Raw genomic sequence first — 20,118 nt, forward strand, 5'->3', positions numbered from 1 at the left:
TTGGGGGTCTCAAGGAAGTGAAGCAACGGTATATACTGCACTCTAAAAAAAAATCCATAAACACGGTTGCGTATCCTTAGATTGTTACCCCCCTGGGCAGTCTTATATATATATATATATATATATATATATATATATATATATATATATATATATATATATATATATATATATATTATATATGTCGTGCCGAATATGTAAAACTGGTAAATTAGCAAGAACTCATTTAAAATTAAGTCCTTTCTAAAAATTTCTCTTATACGTTTAAAGATATATATTTTTCATTAATGTTGATGTAAAAATTTATAATTTTGCACCAAAAGGAACTTAGAAAACTTACCTAACCTTATTATAACAAGAACAAATTACTTTAGCCTAACCCAACTAAATATATTTTAGATTTGTTTACAGTAATTTAATACTAAACAAACACAGTGAAATGTATTTTTTTCGTTAGGTTCAGAATGATTTTGGCGAAATTATTGCATACACAAATTTTCACTTGTCCCATATGGCAAGATGAGCGTTGCTATTTAAGCCAAGATGGCAAGTTCTGCCTATTCGGCACGACATATATATATATATATATATATATATATATATATATATATATATATATATATATATATATATATATATATATATATATATATATATATATATATATATATATATATATATATATATATATATATATATATATATATATATATATATATGACTGCCCAGGGGGGTAACATTCTAAGGATACGCAACCGTGTGTATATATATTTTTTTCAAGTGCAGTATAAAACTCGGCCTGGGCAAGTTAACGGATGCTTATCTTGTTAACCGGTCATCGTCCTCTCCAGTGTCGAACTTCCATTGGCAGTGCACATTCTTAGGTTACTGTGAATAAAACATCACAACCATTTAATGCACGTGTAGCATATTATTAGTAAATATGTTGGTGATATTTGCGAATTTATCGGTAGTGATATTGTGGGTATCTGAACCTAATATTAGGGTGAATGCCCTTGAAGTGTCACCTCTTTTCCCCCTGCTTCGGTATGTTTATTTACCTACCAAATCCGGTGGAATTGAGTTCAAGCTCCTGGTCCTCGCAGTTTTTCCCCCAAAACATTTACATCATAAGTAACATGCAGCGTTAATGATCATTGAGTAGTCGATAGGCTTTAAAATCCATTAACCAACTTGTGTGTGTTGGTAGGTGTGAACCTCTCACTTGTCATCTGTAAATCAAGTTTGACCTGGGTGGGGCCTAGGTCACCTTATTTGACATTTCCACACACACGCACGAGCGCCAGCTGACCGATGTGAATTCAAATCAAATCTTCAAAAAAAAATATTTCAGGCACAGGTATATACGAGACAGTGTGGGTCTCAATGAATGGTAATAATGTTACAGAGCAGGTTAATATACGTTATAGTCACCATAGCTTGATAAAACTCCGGAAAAAAAAAACTTCACGTGTACCTTTAACCTTTGATATACCTTTCATGAGTTTCGAGAGTTTCTACTCCCGGAGCCCAGCCACGGGCCAGGCTCGTCTGGTGCTAGTCTTGTCAATCAGGCTGTTGCTGCTGGAGGCCCGCTACCCCTGGCTGCCTTCAAGAGAGAGCTGGACAGATACCTAAAGTCAGTGCCGGATCAGCCGGGCTGTGGCTCGTACGTCGGACTGCGTGCGGCCAGCAGTAACAGCCTAGTTGATCAGGCCCTGATCCATCGAGAGGCCTGGTCATGCACCGGGCCGCGGGGGCGTTGATCCCCGGAATAACCTCCAGGTAACCCCATATATCCATCACAGCCTGGTTGATCTGACACCCGTTGAAGCTACTTGTCCAGTTTCCTCTTGGAGACTTCTACACTTGTTCTGGCAGTGTTTCTGATATGTTCTGGTAAGATGCTGAAAAATCTGGGTCCACTAATGTTGGCAGTGTTCCCTTATTTTGCCCACGATACTCACTGGGCATATCTTGCACTTCCATCTCTCTCGCTCCAGTATGCTGTTAATGGCAGTGTGCTGATTTGGGACCAGGCCCTTCCAAGTATATATCATGAATCTATCTATCCGCTCAAGTGAATACATATTCAAGACTTTATATCGTTGGCATTATTTTATTTATTAACTGCAGAAGGGTCAGTAAGGCTGGATATTGCCTGTGCATTAGCATCAACATTATCTAATTCTCTAAAACGGGAATTTTAGGGAATGTGTACTCACCTAGTTGTGGTTGCAGAGGTCGAGTCATAGCTCCTGGCCCCGCCTCTTCACTCGCCGCTACTGGGTCGCTCTCCTTGCACCATGAGCTTTATCATACCTCTGCTTAAAACTATGAATGGATCCTGCCTCCACTAGATCGCTTCCCAAACTATTCACTTCCTGACTACTGTGACTGAAGAAATACTTCCTAACATCGCTGTGATTCATTTGTATCTTCAACTTCCAACTGTGTCCCCTTGTTGTTGTGTCCCATCTCTGGAACATTCTGTCTCTGGCCACCTTGTCAATTTCTCTCAGTATTTTATATGTCGTTATCATGTCCCCTCTATCTCTCCTGTCCTCCAGTGTCGTCAGGTTGATTTCCCTTAACCTCTCCTCGTAGGACATACCCCTTTGCTCTAGGACTAGTCTTGTTGCAAACCTTTGCACTTTCTCTAGTTTATTTACGTGCTTGGCTAGGTGTGGGTTCCAAACTGGTGCCGCATACACCAATACAAGCCTAACGTACACAGTGTACAGTGTCCTGAACGATTCCTTATTAAGAAAGCGGAATTCTGTTCTTAGGTTTGCTAGGTGCCCATATGCTGCAGCAGTTATTTGGTTGATGTGCGCCTCAGGAGATGTGCCTGGTGTTATATTCACCCCAAGATCCTTTTCCTTGAGTGAGGTTTGTATTCTCTGGCCCCCCTAGACTGTACTCCGTCTGTGATCTTCTTTGCCCTTCCCCAATCTTCATGACTTTGCACTTGGTGGGGTTGAACTCCAGTAATCAATTGCTGGACCAGGCCTGCAGCCTGTCCAGATCCCAGTGTAATTCTGCCTGGTCCTCGTCGGATTGAATTCTTCTCATCACCTTCACATCATCTACAAACAGGGACACTTCGAAGTATATTCCTTCCGTCATGTTCACAAATACCAGAAACAGCACCGGTCCTAGGACTGACCCCTGTGGAACCCCACTCGTCACAGACGCCCACTGTGACACCTCGCCTCTTACCATGATTCGCTGCTGTCTTCTTGACGGGTTTTCCCTGATCCATTGTAGTGCCTTCCATGTTATCCCTGCCTGGTCCTCCAGTTTTTGCACTAATCTCTTGTGTGGAACTGTGTCATACACCTTCTTACAGTCCAAGAAAATGCAGTCTACCCACCCGTCTCTCTCTTGTCTTACTGCTGTCACCCTGTCATAGAACTCCAATAGGTTTGTGACACAGGATTTACCATTCCTGAAACCGTGTTGGCTGTTGTTAATAAGCTCATTTCTTTCTAGATGTTCCACCACTCTTCTGATGATCTTCTCAATGGCTTTGCGTACTATACATGTCAGTGACACTGGTCTGTAGTTTAGTGCTTTTTGTCTGTCTCTTTAAAAATTGGGACTACATTTGCTGTCTTCCATACCTCAGGTAAACTCCCTGTTTCGATAGATGTGTTGAATATTGTTGTTAGTGGTACACATAGCGCCTCTGCACCCTCTCTCAGGACCCATGGAGAGATGTTATCCGGTCCCATCTCCTTTGAGGTGTCTAGCTCGCTCAGCAGCCTCTTCACTTCTTCCTCGGTTGTATGTATCGTGTCCAACACTTGGTGTACCCCACCACTCCGTCTTTCTGGAGCCCCTTCTGTCTCCTCTGTGAACACTTCTTTGAATCTCATGTTGAGTTCCTCACATACTTCTCGGTCGTTTCTTGTGATCTCTCTTCTGTCCTTCCTTAGCCTGATTACCTGGTCATTGACTGTTGTTTTCCTCCTGATGTTGCTGTACAACAGCTTCGGGTCAGATTTGGCCTTAGCTGCTATGTCATTTTCATATTGTCGTGTGTGTGTGTGTGTGTGTGTGTGTGTGTGTGTGTGTGTATGTATGTGTGTGTGTGTGTGTGTGTGTGTGTGTGTGTTGGTATATATTTCAATGACGCTACTTAAAGTTTATTATTATTATCCTTATATTCGTGGGAAGCGCTCAATCCGTATGGGCTATACAGCGCCTAAGACACAGGTAATCAGATTTGTCTTATATAAAAGGGGGGTAACTCCAGTATCTTGGATTAAGAGACTTTGACCAACATTAAGGCATCCATCCCCCTTGAAAGGTGAGGTATCTTAATCACCCATCAGTATACGCTGTGTCTCAGGGCAGGGCGAGACGTGTATGGCAACATTCTCATTTTAAAAACGCCAGTTTTCAACTTAGTTCTCAACGTACAAGTTTCTACTTTTATCCAGATCTTTTAGGACCCTTGCGCTGTATAGCCCTTGTGGCTTAGCGCTTCTTTTTGATTATAATACTAAAAATTTTAGGACTCTCTTGGCATGGGTACAAGCCGCACCCGTTCCGTGATTCGTGTTTTCTATATTTTAAATTATGTTAAAGTTAGGTTGGGCTAGGATACGCAGCCTTCTAAAAAAAAAAAAGATTGAATTACAAATTAGAAAAATGCTGATTTGTCTGACAGCGAAGTGACTAAGTGACAGTAGGAAATTTTCAAATTTGGCCGTTTACGTTTCTTGGTGCGACTCCAGCAACAATAAGCCACACTGCTTGGCTTTCTTAAGTGAGCCTTGGTTAATAATCCTGCGAACTTACTAAGCCGAAGTCGTCGTTTCCCTGTGTTTATAAGACACTACACAATAATCTGGGACCTATTATTATTAAATAACAAAAAAGGCACAATACCGTGACTGGAACGATACACAAATAACCCGCACATAGAAGAGAGGAGCTTACGACGACGTTTCGGTCCGATTTGGACCATTTACAAAGTCACAGTGTGACTTTTACAAAGTCACAGTGTGACTTTGTAAATGGTCCAAGTCGGACCGAAACGTCGTCGTAAGCTCCTCTCTTCTATGTGCGGGTTATTTGTGTACCTATTATTATTATTTACAAAGTTTGGTGGAGGCCTCGTCAACACCTGCTGGGGGCCCCCCGTCAACACCTGCTGGGGGCCCCCCGTCAACACCTGCTGGGGGCCCCCCGTCAACACCTGCTGGGGGCCTCGTAATAATTATTTACACAAGAACCCGTTAACCCCTCCCCCCCCGTCGAGACTGATCCCTCCAGTAACATTTGATCCCTGACATGGCGATCATGTATAAATGAATTTGTTTAGTGAGTGGTGTCAGCTACACAGGAGTGAAGCCTGAACCCGACTGGGTGACCTGCAGGGCCTCACCCGGGCAAACTAGTGACCTATATCGCTGCTCTCCTAAACTCCTCTTGTCTTATTGGCTTGATTTACTGTTTTGCGAAGTTATTGTGTGTGTATGAAAGAGAGGGAGAACGAGAACATGCGCCTATGAACGATTCAGAGAATGTACGATGCCTTGGTCAATGGCTCTTGTTCAATGAATTGGAGCTAACCCCTTTTGGATCAATTACTCCTCATTACCCAGGTGTTGTATGACCCCCTATGAGTTTGGCGCTTGCAGTGCAAAATGTAATGAGCGATTTACTAAGTGGGAAAAAATTAACTTCAGGAAATTTGTTGATAAATGATATAAATCACGCAAGACAAGTCACCTCACATGACACTGCAAATGTTCATGAGTACACAGTATCTTAGCAAGAATAACATTTCTTGTAATTAGCAGACAGACGGATGATCAAACTTCGTCCACTCACTGTACTGAATAACCCACACGGTTTTACCGCTTCATATAAATATACAATTAAAGTAAATATATCTCCCACTGTCAGGTATGTTTTTTTTTTTTTTGTAATGCTTTGTTAGAATTGTTATGTTTTACTTATGACTGTCGGAAAACGAACAATGTTCAGAAATACTGACGTTATTTTTTATGTGTTCGCAGTCATTTAAAAGCACAGGTATTCCTTAGGACAGTTTGTTGGGGGTGAGACTAGAGCTGTCTAGCCACACTGTCAGCCTCACTGTCAGGGATTAAGAAAGCAGATGCTGACCTACATTGCTCCTTTCACTCCTTACCAACATGTCCTTGTTTTTATAATAATTTAATACACCTATATGTAGCTAACCTATTTATATATTTACATTGAAGGAGCGCCCGCTCTATGTGGTTACACTTTTATATTTGAAAAAAATATGTATGGTAGTCACATTCATAGTATGTTTATAATTATATTGCATAGTTGGAATGATCCACCATCGCACAAGATTTGTTTCATATATAAGGTATGAAATGTATTAGTCTCCTGAGCTGATGAGTTCAATAAGACAATGAAGATACCGTCAAACAACACTGGGCACAGTTTTAGTAGGCTAATAGCGTAGCATGTGTGAAAGGGGTTTAAGTGGAAATAAGCCATGGTGCTCGACTTTATTGGTATACTAACCCTCGTTGGTTATAATCTGAATAAAATCTATTAAGGCTAGGCGTACTAGTACGTGAGAGGTGTCCTTTTTGGGGAGTAAGTGGAAAAAAAAAACAGTAGAGGATTTTGTCATAGGATTTCTTGTGTATCAGTTCGTGGAGGCAAGATGAAGTCCATTAGTGCCTGCCTCGCTTGGTGGGACTCCCAGACACTTGTGGATGGGAGAGCGTGGGATGAGTCAAGTCAGTTTGTTTTTGTATACACTGGTTTTAGTTTTATGTGTGGGATGATGAGTTGTTCTGGGATCCTAAGTGGTGGGCGTGTGATCCTAGGTAGTACGATTCAAAGTTATAATTAGTATACTTAACAGGTGATAAAAGTTAATTCCTCATAGGATGCATCAGTGGAAGGCCTTTGTCATATGACCAAAGGCTTTTCAAGGGGGACGGGAGAGAAACCTTGATGTCGGTGAAGGGCTCTTGATCCAAAGAATTTAAGCTACTTTTCCCCCTTCGACAAATTAGACCTAATTACCTCCCATTCCCCCAAATGCTATACAACTCCAACGGGCTTTGCGTTTAACTTCGTATTTTTCTAAGGAATAAAATCCATCTCTCAAAATCCGAAGACGATTATTGTGTATACACGTGGTTTGTATATACGTAGTGTATATACACGTAATGTATACATATGTGTTGCTACCACAACTAGTTAGTAGGTGGGCTCTTAATGATATAATGTCGGAAATAGCTGAGTTTATTACGTGAAAGTAGCGTGTCTAGAGACTTGTGCGTCGCTACACTAAGATGAAGAGCTGACGCGCGTGCACATGACAGTCTACCACAGTTGTATTTAAATACAATATGACAAACAGTTGGATACCTTAATTGCTGACATGTGTGTATATGTGTAGTGTGTATATGTGTAGTGTGTATACAGCACTGGGCGTCAACGTGTAAGATTGCGTGACAGCCATAATTGGCAGAGAGAAAAAATGTAATTGTAATTGTGTAAGAATAGAAGTTGTGCTTATTAGTTATTTTAAAGTGAGTAGCAGGAAAGTTATTGTGTGTGTATGTACTCACCTGTATGTGGTTGCAGGGGTCGATCCACAGCTCCTGGCCCCGCCTCTTCGCTGGTAGCTGCTAGGTCCACTCTAACCTGGCTTCAAGAGCCTTATCGTGCCTCTTAAAGTTATGTTTCACTTCACTCTGCAGATTGTTACACTTCCTGACAACTCTGAGGATGAAGGCATACTTCAGTCTTTAGAGTTGTCAGAAAGTTGTGTTTTTTTTTTTTTTTCATTCTTCAAGAGTCAGATTAATACTTCACAAGAGCGCTGTACGAGGCAAATATTTCCTGAAAGTACTTTACAAACGTTATTATATTTGCCACATGTATCGTCTTGGTTTATCATCAATGAAAAAAAAAACTCATTTTTAGTGTTTTTGACGAAGATACTCTTATGAAGGTCATTGGATGGCGTAAATTACTGACGGGTGCTTGAGAGCCCCTTTTTATGTATAATTGTAATGATAGTGGTAGTTGCTAGGTGGTGAGGTGAGTAATGGTAGTAGTGGGTTGAGGATAATGGTGGTGGTGCTTGGTACTGATAACAGTGGTTGGTGGTGGTGATGGTGGCTGAAGAGTGATGAAGCAGCAAACAAGGTAGAGGGAGTGCTGAGTTAGCCGCCGTGACTCCGTGTACAACACGCCTGGTGCTTCCTTCACCATCAATTGTGACTAACCCAAGTTAGCATCACTTATACACAAGTTTTCCTGTTACACTGGTCAGCTATTCTTGAAAAGTTGTATACTTCTTAAAAGAGATTAGCTAATTCTTATGCATTTTCATGTCCTGAATCCAAATATAACCTTGAAAAAATTCTTATTGGCTATAGGTTTAAAGATACGAGACATGTAATATTTGATTATTTTATTATAATGTACAATATGTCACTATGTTTTAAACTCTATTCCGTACCTACTCCCTGCCTTTTTCCTTGACGCTTATAATGGGCTGAAAAATCATCACTTACCAATGTCCAGCAAGCATTCTTGTGCCCCATTTACCCTGGTACCATTTTTCCATGGGTGAAATATCTTGGTGAAACCTTTCACCATGTTCGTCACTAACTGCCCCACAGTTCACTGGAAAAATCTAAATGTGAATCCAAAAAAAGTGGATTTTAAGTGACATGTTACATCCCATGTTCTTGAAAGCCTTGATAAGATAAGATTTCGTTCGGATTTTTAACCCCGGAGGGTTAGCCACCCAGGATAACCCAAGAAAGTCAGTGCGTCATCGAGGACTGTAACTTGTTTCCATCGGGGTCCTTAATCTTGTCCCCCAGGATGCGACCCACACCAGTCGACTAACACCCAGGTACCTATTTGCTGCTAGGTGAACAGGACAACAGGTGTAAGGAAACGTGTCGAAATGTTTCCACCCGCCGGGAATCGAACCCGGGCCCTCCGTGTGTGAAGCGGAAGCTTTAGCCACCAGGCCACCGGGCCTGGTGGCTTCCCTTCTGTTTCCGAGAAATCCCTTCGCCACTAACTTGAATGCTTCCCAAGCAGTTTTCTCCTTCCCATGAAAGTCTGATTAAAAGTCACTATCTTTAAGAAGCTCTCGAATCTAAGGACCATATTGAAGACTCTCTTAGCGTCGCTCAGTGAGGGGAATTTTGATGTTAAATACTTGAATCCCTGACCGGAGTTGTCCACAGCTTTTACAAAGTTTTTTTTTTTCATTAGCCTCAGTTTTGTGTAGTGGTGGTGGTAGCAAAATTTTGTTTGGTTCAATGAGAGGTGGATGTTGAACATTTTTCATCCCAAGCTCCAGTGATTCACGAGGTGGCCAGTCTCTCCTGATGTTGAAGATTGAGACACTTACGCAACATATGGAACATATGCAAGATTCCCATATGTTGCATAAGTGTCTCAATCTTCAACTTGTCGGTTTTTCAAACCATTCATCACAACTCTCCTGACGTAGTGGGAACCTCTTGCACATCACAACCACCTTCTATGACTGCTGGAATAATGAAGGGCAGTGAAACTGTGAGTGTGGTAAGAAACACACTGCCACAAGCCAGTTGGAACCTGTTGTGCCACGTAGGTGTATATTGAAAAGTAGAGCTAACAAACAATTTTAACCACGATATTCATTATCAGTTATCATTGACCTAATATTAGTTGGAAATTGCTACTCTGAACTCGGAAGCATTTTGGTTGTTGGGGTCAAAGGACCCCAATGGAAATAAGTCACTGTCTGACTTTTTTGGGTTATCCTAGGTTCTCTACACATATGCTGCTATGTATGATAATTCTATGTAACTGTATTTGTGTATACCAGAATAAACTTACTATTATTGAAATTGGGGACCAGTAGGCCTCACTGATTGAGGTATCACTTGTGTTTTACGTATGAAGTGTTTTTCTCTTGCTTCTTCTTGTTCCTTTGTGCGTACTCGCCTAATTGTGGTTACAAGGGTCGATTCATAGCTCCTGGCCTCGCCTCTTCACTGGTTACTACTAGGTCTACTCTCCCTGCTCCATGAGCTTTATCGTACCTCTTCTTAAAGCTATGTATGGTACCTGCCTCCACTACCTCACTGTCCAGACTATACCACTTCCTGACAACTTCGTGACTGAAGAAATACTTCCTAACATCCCTGTGGCTCATTTGAGTCTTCAACTTCCAATTGTGTCCCCTTGCTGCTGTGTCCCATCTCTGGAACATCCTGTCTCTGTCCACCTTGTCGATTCCTCTCAGTATTTTATATGTTGTTATCATGTCCCCCCTGTCCTCCAGTGTCGTCAGGTCGAGTTTTAACCTCTCTCCGCAGGATATGGCCCTTAGCTCCGGGACTAGTCTCGTTGCAAACCTTTGCACTTTCTCTAGTTTCCTGACGTGCTTGGTCAGGTGTGGGTTCCAAACTGTAGCTACAAAGTCCAGTATAGGCCTGACGTACACGCTGTACAGTGTCCGGGACGACTCCTTACTGAGATACTGGAATGCTATTCTTAGGTTCGCCAGTCGCCCATATGCTGCAGCAGTTATTTCGTTGATGTGCGACTCAGATGTGCTCGGTATTATAAACACTCCGAGATCCTTTTCATTGAGTGAGGTTTGTAGTCTTTAACCCCCTAGATTGTACTCCGTTTGTGGTCTTCTTTGCTAGCTGGCCCAGTGGCTAACACGACGGTTTGGAGTTTTGAGACTCTCTGATCGCGGGTTCTATCCCCGCCCGAGGTATGGTTTGTTTGCAATCGTGTCATTATGATTTTGTGATTCATGACTTTGCACTTGGTGGGGTTGAACTCCAGGAGCCAGTTGCTGGACCAGGCCTGCAGCCTGTATATAATTATTTATTTAATTTATTCCATTTGTAAATACGTATCTTCATGGCAGCCACTGTATTTTTCAAATTTTTTGTTTGCAGATGCAAAGTATTTTGTATCACAACAGCAGTGGCACAGAAGCTTTTACAGGTCCACTCAAACAACGGGAGGTGCACCGAGCGATCACCCTCCACCCCATTAAAAACCACACTCACCTATATCGACTCCATTCTTACATTCAGGTCAGTATATCCCACACTGTCTTGGTGGATACCACATACTTTCTTGTTGTACTTTATAACATGTTCCACTGTCTTCATTAAATATACCATATTGTTTTGGCATACACCCCATGCTCTATTATTCTTATAAAGTATTGCTTATAGGCTGGTAGGTTATCTCTTCTACAAATGACTGTCAGTCTCTCCATGAACTGATAATGTGTAGTGTGTGTATCTTTTCATCCTAGAGTACTGACCTCATTTCACAAATTTTCTTATACATACAATAATTGGTTTTAATTTATTTTATCTTGTTAATTGATTGATATATAAACTTGAATTAATATGATATTACCTTGAATTTACTGGTTAAAGTGTGTAGGTAATAAAAGGAAATGATTTCCAATAAGGGTGGGACTCAAACAAAGATATGTAATGTCACCAAGATTGTTTGTTAATAGAATTGTAATGGTAATAGAAGTGAAGATTTGTATTTTTGGGAGAAATGTGGCCTTGAAATTATTTTATATTATTTTTATTATCACACTGGCTGATTCCCACCAAGGCAGGGTGGCCCGAAAAAGAAAAACTTTCACCATCATTAACTCCATCACTGTCTTGCCAGAAGGGTGCTTTACACTGCAGTTTTTAAACTGCAACTTTAACACCCCTCCTTCAGAGTGCAGGCACTGTACTTCCCATCTCCAGGACTCAAGTCCGCCCTGCCGGTTTCCCTGAACCCCTTCATAAATGTTACTTTGCTCACACTCCAACAGCACGTCAAGTATTAAAAACCATTTGTCTCCATTCACTCCTATCAAACACGCTCACGCATGCCTGCTGGAAGTCCAAGCCCCTCGCACACAAAACCTCCTTTACCCCCTCCCTCCAACCTTTCCTACCCCGCCTTCCTTCCACTACAGACTGATACACTCTTGAAGTCACTCTGTTTCGCTCCATTCTCTCTACATGTCCGAACCACCTCAACAACCCTTCCTCAGCCCTCTGGACAACAGTTTTGGTAATCCCGCACCTCCTCCTAACTTCCAAACTACGAATTCTCTGCATTATATTCACACCACACATTGCCCTCAGACATGACATCTCCACTGCCTCCAGCCTTCTCCTCGCTGCAACATTCATCACCCATGCTTCACACCCATATAAGAGCGTTGGTAAAACTATACTCTCATACATTCCCCTCTTTGCCTCCAAGGACAAAGTTCTATGTCTCCACAGACTCCTAAGTGCACCACTCACCCTTTTCTCCTCATCAATTCTATGATTCACCTCATCTTTCATAGACCCATCCGCTGACACGTCCACTCCCAAATATCTGAATACATTCACCTCCTCCATACTCTCTCCCTCCAATCTGATATCCAATCTTTCATCACCTAATCTTTTTGTTATCCTCATAACCTTACTCTTTCCTGTATTCACTTTTAATTTTCTTCTTTTGCACACCCTACCAAATTCATCCACCAATCTCTGCAATTTCTCTTCAGAATCTCCCAAGAGCACAGTGTCATCAGCAAAGAGCAACTGTGACAACTCCCACTTTATGTGTGATTCTTTATCTTTTAACTCCACGCCTCTTGCCAAGACCCTCGCATTTACTTCTTTCACAACCCCATCTATAAATATATTAAATAACCACGGTGACATCACACATCCTTGTCTAAGGCCTACTTTTAATGGGAAATAATTTCCCTCTTTCCTACATACTCTAACTTGAGCCTCACTATCCTCGTAAAAACTCTTCACTGCTTTCAGTAACCTACCTCCTACACCATACACCTGCAACATCTGCCACATTGCCCCCCTATCCACCCTGTCATACGCCTTTTCCAAATCCATAAATGCCACAAAGACCTCTTTAGCCTTATCTAAATACTGTTCACTTATATGTTTCACTGTAAACACCTGGTCCACACACCCCCTACCTTTCCTAAAGCCTCCTTGTTCATCTGCTATCCTATTCTCCGTCTTACTCTTAATTCTTTCAATAATAACTCTACCATACACTTTACCAGGTATACTCAACAGACTTATCCCCCTATAATTTTTGCACTCTCTTTTGTCCCCTTTGCCTTTATACAAAGGAACTATGCATGCTCTCTGCCAATCCCTAGGTACCTTACCCTCTTCCATACATTTATTAAATAATTGCACCAACCACTCCAAAACTATATCCCCACCTGCTTTTAACATTTCTATCTTTATCCCATCAATCCCGGCTGCCTTACCCCCTCTCATTTTACCTACTGCCTCACGAACTTCCCCCACACTCACAACTGGCTCTTCCTCACTCCTACAAGATGTTATTCCTCCTTGCACGAAATCACAGCTTCCCTATCTTCATCAACATTTAACAATTCCTTAAAATATTCCCTCCATCTTCCCAATACCTCTAACTCTCCATTTAACATCTCTCCTATTTTTAACTGACAAATCCATTTGTTCTCTAGGCTTCCTTAACTTGTTAATCTCACTCCAAAACTTTTTCTTATTTTCAACAAAATTTGTTGATAACATCTCACCCACTCTCTCATTTGCTCTCTTTTTACATTGCTTCACCACTCTCTTAACCTCTCTCTTTTTCTCCATATACTCTTCCCTCCTTGCATCACTTCTACTTTGTAAAAACTTCTCATATGTTAACTTTTTCTCCCTTACTACTCTCTTTACATCATCATTCCACCAATCGCTCCTCTTCCCTCCTGCACCCACTTTCCTGTAACCACAAACTTCTGCTGAACACTCTAACACTACATTTTTAAACCTACCCCTTACCTCTTCGACCCCATTGCCTATGCTCTCATTAGCCCATCTATCCTCCAATAGCTGTTTATATCTTACCCTACTGCCTCCTCTTTTAGTTTATAAATCTTCACCTCTCTCTTCCCTGATGCTTCTGTTCTCCTTGTTTCCCACCTACCTTTTACTCTCAGTGTAGCTACAACTAGAAAGTGATCTGATATATCTGTGGCCTCTCTATAAACATGTACATCCTGAAGTCTATTCAACAGTCTTTTATCTACCAATACATAATCCAACAAACTACTGTCATTTCGCCCTACATCATATCTTGTATACTTATTTATCCTCTTTTTCTTAAAATATGTATTACCTATAACTAAACCCCTTTCTATACAAAGTTCAGTCAAAGGGCTCCCATTATCATTTACACCTGGCACCCCAAACTTACCTACCACACCCTCTCTAAAAGTTTCTCTTACTTTAGTATTCAGGTCCCCTACCACAATTACTCTCTCACTTGGTTCAAAGGCTCCTATACATTTACTTAACATCTCCCAAAATCTCTCTCTCTCCTCTACATTCCTCTCTTCTCCAGGTGCATACACGCTTATTATGACGCACTTTTCGCATCCAACCTTTACTTTAATCCACATAATTCTTGAATTTACACATTCATATTCTCTTTTCTCCTTCCATAACTGATCATTCAACATTACTGCTACCCCTTCCTTTGCTCTAACTCTCTCAGATACTCCAGATTTAATCCCATATATTTCCCCCCACCAAAACTCTCCTACCCCCTTCAGCTTTGTTTTGCTTAGGGCCAGGACATCCAACTTCTTTTCATTCATAACATCAGCAATCATCTGTTTCTTGTCATTCGCACTACATCCACGCATATTCAAGTATCCCAGTTTTATAAAGTTTTTCTTCTTCTCTTTTTTAGTAAATGTCTTCAGGAGAAGGGGTTACTAGCCCATTGCTCCCGGCATTTTAGTCGCCTCATACGACACGCATGGCTTACGGAGGAAAGATTCTTTTCCACTTCCCCATGGACAATAGAAGAAATAAAGAAGAACAAGAGCTATTTAGAAAAAGGAGAAAAACCTAGATGTCTGTATATATATATATGCATGTGCATGTCTGTGAAGTGTGACCAAAGTGTAAGTAGGAGTAGCAAGATATCCCTGTTATCTAGCTTGTTTATGAGACAGAAAAAGAAACCAGCAATCCTACCATCATGCAAAACAGTTACAGGTTTCTGTTTCACAGTCATCTGGCAGGACGGTAGTACTTCCCTGGGTGGTTGCTGTCTACCAACCTACTACCTACTACCTTGAAATATAATGAGTATTTTTAAACTTCAGCTGTTACAGTTGCTGTTTGCGGATGGCAAGGTGCTATGGAGGTTGGAGACGGAGAAAATGTATTGCCCAAGATCAGTTTATAGTGTAAATGTCTTCACTCCTGAATAAGTAGTGAAGACATTAGAAGATGGGTTTAATTCAAGAGTTTGCAAGAGTTGTGGTTTAGTCATGTACAAAGAATGGAACAAGCCATACCATGGGTGGTGTTTGAACCCACGGACAGGGAGTCTCAAAACTCCAGACCGTCGCATTAGCCACTGGGCCAGCTAGCTTCAGTAAGATTCATCCAACTGGCTAATGCAACGGTCTGGAGTTTTGAGACTCTCTGACTGCGGATTCGAACCCCACCCGTAATATGGTTTGTTTGCAATCGTGTCATTACGATTTCGTGAGTCAAATGGAACAAGATTGGTTGATAAAATTGTATAAGCCTGAGATGGATGAAGGAAGGAAGTGTAGGGGCATCAGAAGGGTTGAAAGGAGGATGTGAAAGAGGTATTTAGAGTTAGGGGCTTGCACATGCAGTAGGCATATGTGAGTGTTGGGTTGGAAAAAACAGTGACATGTGGTCCATGAGACTTAACATATGTTAGAAAACCAGTTGGCCAGACTTGTTTTTTGGTAGTTGGTATTCATTGCTTTTCCTGTTTATTCAAGGAACTTCTACTTTTCTCCCCCTCACAGGGTTTAAACATAAGATCAAGTGAGGCTGAGTTAGTACATTTTGTGCGTGAACTGACAAAAACAAGTGAAGAGGCAGGACTCCCAGTGCCACACCTTGACAACCCATCCTCTGGCATCTACCTTAACCATTTGGGTAATATTACTGTCATAATTAATGTATAAGATAAGATGTGTAATTTAACACTTAATTATTCTACAGTACATGTAATAATTGAAGTTTTTTGCAGTATTAATACTGTGACAATTAGTTCGTCTTATAACTACGAAACTGTGTTAGTAAAGTGTATGTAGTAGTAAAATAGTATAATCTTGTTTGGTAAAAGAATTTGTAAATTATTTAATTACAGTGAAACCTCGGTATATGACCTTTCCAGAAGGCTGTTCAAGTGCTACTCCGTTTCAGTCTTGAATGAGTTCTTCCCAACCAATTTTCTGTTTGGTTGGCTGTTATCACTAATTGTTGTAGGGCCCATGGTGACTTACTTATACAAATAATACAAAAAAAAAAATGCAAAGAAACACGAAATAGTCTACAGTGAAGTTCTGGCTAATTTCAATAGCTTAAATTTTAGATTTGGCTGTTATTATTAAAGCCAATTTTTAGTTTCAATGTTGAGGGTTGGAAATGGTACACACCATTGGAAATGGTGCTGGATGCTGTCTTGTAGTTCTCCTTCACATCACTAGCAATGCTTCTCCTTTCCTAACCTTAACAAGGTGTTGAATCTTGTCTTAGTTTAACCCATCTTACAATACATTCGCTTAATCTTTTCTTCATACTTACACACCCTTTATTTCCAATACCTTTCTAGTTGGATGCTGAGATGCTGGTGAAAAGGTTCTTCTAGGAATTTGTAACTACCTTCCCCTTCCTCAGATCAAACCTAGTTGCCATTACCTCCCATTTTTTAGGTGCTGTATGAGTTCTATGCTTGTCTCCTTATGAATGTATTAATAATGTATTTCCAGTACACAATTACTGTTCATTTTATTGCAACTACCAGCACCGCTCTTACACCAGCAACTTTCAGAACATTTCATAAGTCATTCCAATCTACTTGTATCTTTTTTTTCCTAGGTGCAGAAATGTCAGTTTGGAAAGAAATCAATGAATTAGAAAAGAAAGTTGAAAGTGGGAAAAGTTGCAAGGGTGGATGAGAATTGAGACAGATGCTGAAAATGGGCAGGAGTAGTGTTGGAATGTTAGTACATTTGTTCAGTGTGAGTGTGAAATGGATTAAATATTAGAATGATTAGTGCATTCATTTATTTAACATGTTTATGAAATAACCAATAGTGATTCAGGGATGAATGTTGGTTCATTCTTTCATTGTGTATGAAATAGTGATATAATGTAATGTCGAATCATTCACTATGTGTATGAAATGATTAAATGATGAATATTGGTTCATTCATCCAATGTGTAAAATGGTGAGCTGATGTTTGAATAAGTACTGCTTTCATTATGTATATAAGACCAAGGAATTTCAGAGAACATATGTAGTTTCTTTGTACAAAAATAATAAGGAAGACAAAAGAAAGTAAAAATGTTTAGGTAATGGAAAAGAACTGTTAATTGACTCAATAGATTCAGAAGTGGCTTTTGACAGGGAAGAATATAGCATGTGTTTCATATACAATACATGGTAGTGAGGGAGGTAAAGTTAATGTTAGTGTGTTAGAGGGGGGAAAAAAGGGGAAACTTTCAAGTACTACAGTGGACCCCCGCATAACGATTACCTCCGAATGTGACCAATTATGTAAGTGTATTTATGTAAGTGCGTTTGTACGTGTATGTTTGGGGGTCTGAAATGGACTAATCTACTTCACAATATTTCTTATGGGAACAAATTCGGTCAGTACTGGCACCTGAACATACTTCTGGAGTGAAAAAATATCGTTAACCGGGGGTCCACTGTATAATACAGTGGACCCCCGGTTTACGATATTATTTCATTCCAGAAGTATGTTCAGGTGCCATTACTGAACGAATTTGTTCCCATAAGGAATATTGCGAATTAGATTAGTTCATTTCAGACCCCCAAACATACACGTACAAATGCACTTACATAAATACACTTACATAATTGGTCGCATTGGGAGCTGATCGTAAACCGGGGATCCACTGTATATGCTTAGAGTTTACTAAACTCTCAACTGTTATTCATTTATTACTATAGAGAATGCTGCCTCTCCCCTTGTTGCCAGTTTAATTTATAAAACCCAGCCACCGCTTTTTTATATAATTTCTAGGTGGTACAGTAAATCTTTGATTTAGCAGACTTGGGAAAAACAGGATAAAATCTGTTGTGTTAACTTATTTTGGAAACAACAGGTTAAGTCTTTTTGTTGCAAAATGTTTTGCTATTGTTATGATTGCTGCACAACAGTCTTATCTCTAGCTAGCATGGTCACCATTACTGGCCACCCAATAACCCCTATTACCCCTCTAAATCGAAGGTTTAAGCAGGGAAAATCTTTATTTCATAATATTTCACTCACAGCACTTGTTTATCAAGCACTTGGGTGAAATATTGTAAAATAAAGGCTCTTTCAACATACTGTCTTTGATTTACCATTTGTTGGATTATACTGTCATCTACCCATTTTTTTTTTTTTTTTTCAACAAGTCGGCCGTCTCCCACCGAGGCAGGGTGACCCAAAAAAGAAACAAAATCCCCTAAAAGAAAATACTTTCATCATCATTCAACACTTTCACCACACTCGCACATTATCACTGTTTTTGCAGAGGTGCTCAGAATACAACAGTTTAGAAGCATACACACATAAAGATACAGGGGGGGAGGTGGGGTTGCTCTGCTCGTAAAAAACAGATGGAAATTCGAGAAAATGGAAGGAATAAATGAGACGGGAGAAAGAGACTACATAGCAGGTACACTTCAGTCAGGGGAACACAAAGTGGTCATTGCAGTGATGTATAATCCACCACAGAACTGCAGGAGGCCAAGAGAGGAATATGAAGAGAGCAACAGAGCAATGGTGGACACACTTGCTGAGGTGGCAAGAAGAGCTCACTCCAGCAGAACAAAGTTGCTGGTTATGGGGGATTTCAACCACAGGGAGATTGACTGGGAAAACCTGGAGCCACATGGGGGTCCCGAAACATGGAGAGCCAGGATGTTGGACGTGGTGCTGGAAAACCTCATGCACCAACATGTTAAGGACACAACCAGAGTGAGAGGGGAGGATGAACCAGCAAGATTGGACCTTGTGTTCACCCTGGGCAGCTCAGACATTGAGGACATCAAGTATGAGAGTCCCCTAGGAGCTAGCGACCACGTGGTTCTGTGCTTTGAATACATAGTAGAGCTGCAAGTGGAGAGAATAACAGGAGTAGAATGGGAAAAACCTGACTATAAAAGAGGGGACTACATAGGGTTGAAGAACTTCCTGCGGGAGGTCCAGTGGGACAGAGAACTGGCAGGAAAGCCAGTAAATGAAATGATGGAATATGTAGCAACAAAATGCAAGGAGGCAGTGGAAAGGTTCATTCCCAAGGGCAACAGTAACAACGGGAAGACCAGAACAAGCCCCTGGTTCACCCGACGGTGTAAGGAGGCAAAAACAAAGTGCAATAGAGAATGGAAAAAGTACAGAAGGCAGAGAACACACGAAAATAGGGAGATCAGTCGCAGAGCCAGGAATGAGTACGCACAGGTAAGGAGGGAGGCCCAGCAACAGTATGAAAATGACATAGCATCGAGAATCAAGACTGACCCGAAACTGTTGTATAGCCACATCAGGAGGAAGACAACAGTCAAAGACCAGGTGATCAGATTAAGGACAGAAGGTGGAGAACTCACAAGAAATGATCAGGAGGTATGTGAGGAGCTGAACAGAAGATTTAAGGAAGTTTTTACAGTAGAGACAGGAAGGGCTGTGGGAAGACAGAACAGAAGGGAACATCAAGAGGGAATATACCAACAAGTGTTGGATGACATACGAACAACTGAGGAGGAGGTGAAGAAGCTCTTAAGTGACCTTGACACCTCAAAGGCGATGGGACCGGACAACATCTCCCCATGGGTCCTTAGAGAAGGAGCAGAGATGCTGTGTGTGCCTCTAACCACAATCTTCAACACATCCCTTGAAACTGGGCAACTACCTGAGAAATGGAAGACAGCTAATGTAGTCCCCATATTTAAGAAAGGAAACAGAAACGAGGCACTAAACTACAGACCTGTGTCTCTGACATGTAT

General features: G+C 41.0%; 1 protein-coding gene across 1 annotated transcript in view; it reads left to right on the forward strand.

The window, feature by feature from the left end:
- The window catches only part of Chsy (Chondroitin sulfate synthase), a 96,603-nt gene that overhangs the window by 45,065 nt on the left and 31,420 nt on the right, over positions 1-20,118 (forward strand). The window contains exons 3-4 of the mRNA XM_053787178.2: positions 10,965-11,105; positions 15,899-16,031. Coding sequence (XP_053643153.2) covers positions 10,965-11,105; positions 15,899-16,031 — 274 coding nt within the window. The remainder of the gene's footprint in view (positions 1-10,964; positions 11,106-15,898; positions 16,032-20,118) is intronic.

The sequence above is a fragment of the Cherax quadricarinatus genome, chromosome 48, assembly GCF_038502225.1.
Source record: "Cherax quadricarinatus isolate ZL_2023a chromosome 48, ASM3850222v1, whole genome shotgun sequence".
NCBI lineage: Eukaryota > Metazoa > Arthropoda > Malacostraca > Decapoda > Parastacidae > Cherax > Cherax quadricarinatus.